The sequence below is a fragment of the Triticum aestivum genome, chromosome 6B (genome assembly GCF_018294505.1).
Source record: "Triticum aestivum cultivar Chinese Spring chromosome 6B, IWGSC CS RefSeq v2.1, whole genome shotgun sequence".
Taxonomy (NCBI): domain Eukaryota; kingdom Viridiplantae; phylum Streptophyta; class Magnoliopsida; order Poales; family Poaceae; genus Triticum; species Triticum aestivum.
Window position 1 is genome coordinate 674,568,565 of NC_057810.1, and position 4,541 is coordinate 674,573,105.

Here is a 4,541-nt window from a genome sequence, read left to right on the forward strand (position 1 = left end):
GGGCAACCTCAACCCAAAATGGGTGGCAGACTTGGGGATGGGGAACTCCATCATCATTATGAGCTGAGTATTGTCCGAGTATAAGCCAAACACTTGGATGTCGCCCTTTGTGGGTGTAAAGAAGGATCATCTTAGGTTGTCTCATAGGCTAACAACCACGGAATTTTAAAAATAACTCATTCGTACCGAGCTTGGGGTTGAGTCATCATGCTCCTAGACGGCCAGGCCCTCCACGATGGGAAGAGGCTCCCATCGCTCTCAGAGTCCCATAGTAAAGATGATGGTAGTCACACTTCCACCCCTTCCCAGGCTTCTGAATGATCTCACTAAGTTGTACCATGGCGCCTTTGGTGCCATGGAGAAATAACAAAAGCAAAAGTAGATCATATATTTTTGGGAGGCCAGGGAGACCAGTGAAAAGGTGTTGGCCATCGCACTAGCTTCTGTACATGTGAACCTCCTCTCATGTGATGGGTACCGGGTTCATGTCCTCCTTCCTTGACTGCTCTCCACCGAGCCCATCGGAATACAACTTGGCAGTAGTCCAGAGTTACCTCGGTTTACTTTAGTAGGGGAAAAGTCACACGGGGGCTACTTCAGACTAAAGGTACAACCCTCGGGTTAGTCGAGGGTCGATGTTCAATGCATAGGCACCAGCCTAGTGAAGGAAAAACGGTGTTTCTTGTTTGGAAGGTGGTCATATTGTCTCCTACAACTCAAAGGTTGTGGTATTCTGAGCAAGTCAGGTCCTCCTGGCATATACTAGGTGGGACAAAAATAACCACTGCTTGGAAGGTGGTCATATGTTCTCCTACAACTCAAACATTGTGGTATTCTAAGCAAGTTGGTTCCTCCCGTCATATACTAGGTGGGACAAAATAATCACTACGGGTCATCAATTTGGCGCGCAAGTTATGTGTATTATACCAATGACAGGCATGTTGGTGAAGTTGACCCACTAGCGATAACGAATAATTACTTATGGTTATGGACCCCATTATCAGCCTTAGATATTTCCTTTTTTCGCTTAGGGTGTGTGTGTTACAAACATCATCGATGACGTATCAGGTTGCTGGTTAATAATGTCTTCCTTTTGTGTGTTAGATAGGAGCAACGGAGACTTGTGCTCGCTCAATTCATTTGCGCGGCCTGGTGCGCTTAGTGCGATGACATCCGTCGCACATGAAGCATTGCAAAATGAACCGTTACGTTACATGGAAGCCGTTTGCGAGCGTACAATTTGCCGCGCTCTCGTGATACAAGGGGCCAACCGTCACACGGGCGTAAATTTAAAAGGTTTAAATGGACGCCAAATATAAAAAAGTTATAAAAAGAAGGTTTAAATGGGTGCCAAAATTACATATGGGCACAATTAAGGCAGTAAATCTGATGCAATATTCATCCAATCTGTCGCCATATCATGAAATTAATTCTTGGGCGATCCCTCCACTATAAATCCACCTCTCCTCCCTGCCTAAACCAACAACTTTCTTTTCCTAGGCTAGTTTTATCCCTTTACCAGAAATGGCTCGCAAGAAGTCGATCCGCAAGAAGGTGACCCTCAAGTACATCGCCAATGACTCCAGCCGGCGCACTAGGTTTAGGAAGCGTCTCGGGGGGCTGATGAAGAAGGCGGCCCAGCTGGCCACCCTGTGCGACGTCAGGTCCTGCGTGGTGGTGTACGGCGAGCGCGAGGCGGAGCCTAAGGTATTCCCTTCCCACGCCGAGGCGGTGGATATCCTCAACGAATTTAAAAGCATGCCAGAGCTAGGGCATTGCAAGAAGACGATGGACCAGGAGGCCTTCCTCACCCAGCGCATCGCCAAGCTCCAGGACCAGGTCTACAAGGCTCGCCGCGAGTGCCAGGACAGCGAGATAAGGTACCTCCTTTACAACATCATGAACGGCAAGCACCCAGGCCTCGTTGGCCTCAGCGTTGAGGAGCTCGTCCGCGTTGGCTGGAAGGTGGACGAGCTCCTCAAGAGCCTCGGCGAACGCATGGAAAAAAACCATGTCCAGGCGCCACCGCCAGCTCCATGCGTCAGCACCGGCAACATAGACATGGGGTCTCCGACACAGTATCTCGCGTCACCGCACCAGCAGGAATACTGGCTTGACATGACGAGCTCCGGAGGGGGCGTCGACACCCAGGTCGGTTGCAACACCAGCCACGATGGTGCCAGCTTCTCCAGCGGTGATCTAATGAGGCAGATGCAGTCCTCCGATCTGGGGTTCAGTTCGAGTCCTTTCCCTCCCATGTAAGCCAGGATGGATGAGGATCTCCAGCCACTTGCATCGCCAGCTATCGTGCGATCGATCCCTCGTTATTTATTTAGTTTCCTGAAAGTGTTATATTATTCGTGTATGTGCGTCGTTGTATTCGTCATGCTCTCTGAGCCAAGTCTCTTTTTTTTATTGTAATGTTGTTATTGAATTGTTATTCAGTTGTTCTCTTCCCAAAAGGCTATTTGCATGATCTTTGCTTCTCAATTGGTCGTAAATCTTAAGTTGCACCTGTTTGTTTGTGTCACAATCGTGTTTTGTTGTCTGACATTACTTGCATAGCCAAATACCTGATATATAGTGGCTGCTTGATTGCTGTCAGGTCGTCAAAGAACCTTTTCTTGTGTGCTGGCCTGTTGGGGCTACTGTCAGGGCCTTTAATTTCTTGTTTTTTTGGTGTCTAGAATTTTACCTTTTCTGTGGTTGAAACGAGTTGAAGGTTCGTTCGCTTGGAGCTAGCTAAATGTACTGGATCATTAATATTTTCCTGGATAAAGATTTGAGAATTAATTACCTTCTGTGACTGAATTACATGGCAACAGCTTGCCACAACCAAACATTAAAAGTATGGATGCTCTCCATTGTGCTCTCCTTGGTTGGAGAGCAGTGTCATGTTCTATGTTCTTCGGACCCTCCTCCATTCTTCAGACACACAGGGGTTACTCTATGTCATGCCACTCACCGGACCTTCTTTAGCATGTAAGTTTGAGATTTGGACCTATTTCCATGATGTGTTGACTAGTTATTTTTGCTAGCGGTGAACTCTACAAGCTGGGACAAGTGACCTCATGAGTGCAATTATGGCGTTCCTTCCAAATTCCAAGCTATGATAATCAAGATTTTAAAAAATGTTACCACCAAACGCCCACTTTGACTAACTTTGCAACAAAGAAATCCGCGTTGCTTTTGGAGTCCACGAGATTTGAAGGCGTGTCCAGCAGGAACTGCTAAAACGCCAATGGAAACTATGCGTTCACACTGGTGTCTTCACTCTTCAGCATTAGTAGCACGGAGGAGGCAAGAATAATATTTACCAGCAATAATAAAGTGTCTCCACTTCAGCATATCTCACGCACTAAAACTTTCAATAGTAAGCACCCACACAAATACATTTAGCTTCATTTTGGCGCTTAGAAGAAAAACATCATGCAAAGAACAATGTTAGAACTTAGAATCTATGGAGTTGATAAGGACTAGCCATCCTCTATAGGACAAATGCATCCGTTTCCACCACGTGTTTCCGTCCCTAGTGATCTAGCATAAGTAGTCGTATTTCTGTTGTATGGAAGCCATTACCATTTCTAGTTGACCTTGGACATTTTACATTTAAAACATTATGTTCTTATGGAATATATATAGGTAAATAGATGAACAAAAGAAACAGAAAGGGATGCATGACGTCAATACTCATGGATGAGCACTATGAGAATAGGAGGCAAAATGCAGTGAGACAATACCCGTGACAAGAGGATAATAATGTGTATGGTTACCAAAAGGCAAGGGATGTGACATACAATTGATTAGTTATGGATAGAGCTGCAGGAAATAAGGAGCCAAGGTGAATATACTAGTATTTATGTACCAACTGGTTCTGTGTTTTTACAATGTAAAATGATGTGAACAAAACAATGTATGTGTTTGTAGGTGGCATTCAGTACTAAGGACACAATCCTTCCATGTTTAACATATAACAATGGGTCGGCCTAGAATGTGAATTTTTTTTTGAAACTATGATGATTTTTATAGCAAATTCGGAAACTATACACCCTAATGAAGAAAAATCAAAACTATCACCCCGTCGGCCTCCTGTTGGCCGAAGAGGGACTTTTCAGCCAACCGTTGGCCAAAAAGTACTTTTCAGCCAACAATTGGCCAAATGGTCCCTCTTCGGCCAACACCTGCTCTACTTTTTAGAAAATTCATATCAAATAGGATCTTTAGTATTTTAATTTGATTATTTTTGCATTAGATTAGAAATTTTATGAAGTTTCTGTAGATATCAAGTTTGACAAGATTTGAAAGTTTGAATTTGAATTTTCATGAATTTTCTCAAATCACTAGATTGCCTATAACTTGAGCTAGGAGTATTCTTTTTAGATGATTCTTTTTGCTACTGGTTCTTTGTGAATTTGTTTATCGTTATTAATTAATTGGTGAATTTTAGGATTATTTAAAATTAGGTTTTTACGCCATTCTCTCCCTCCATTTTCTCCCGCCATTTTATTTCCCGCCATTCTCTCCCTTCATTTTCTTTCCCG

At 44.1% G+C, this 4,541-nt stretch overlaps 1 protein-coding gene across 1 annotated transcript; it reads left to right on the plus strand.

Annotated features, from left to right (window-relative positions):
• The first annotated feature begins 1,524 nt into the window (after positions 1-1,524).
• Positions 1,525-2,262, plus strand: LOC123134807 (agamous-like MADS-box protein AGL80). Its single transcript, XM_044553976.1, has one exon. It carries the CDS (start codon positions 1,525-1,527, stop codon positions 2,260-2,262), a length of 738 nt encoding a protein of 245 aa, XP_044409911.1.
• Positions 2,263-4,541: the final 2,279 nt, after the last annotated feature.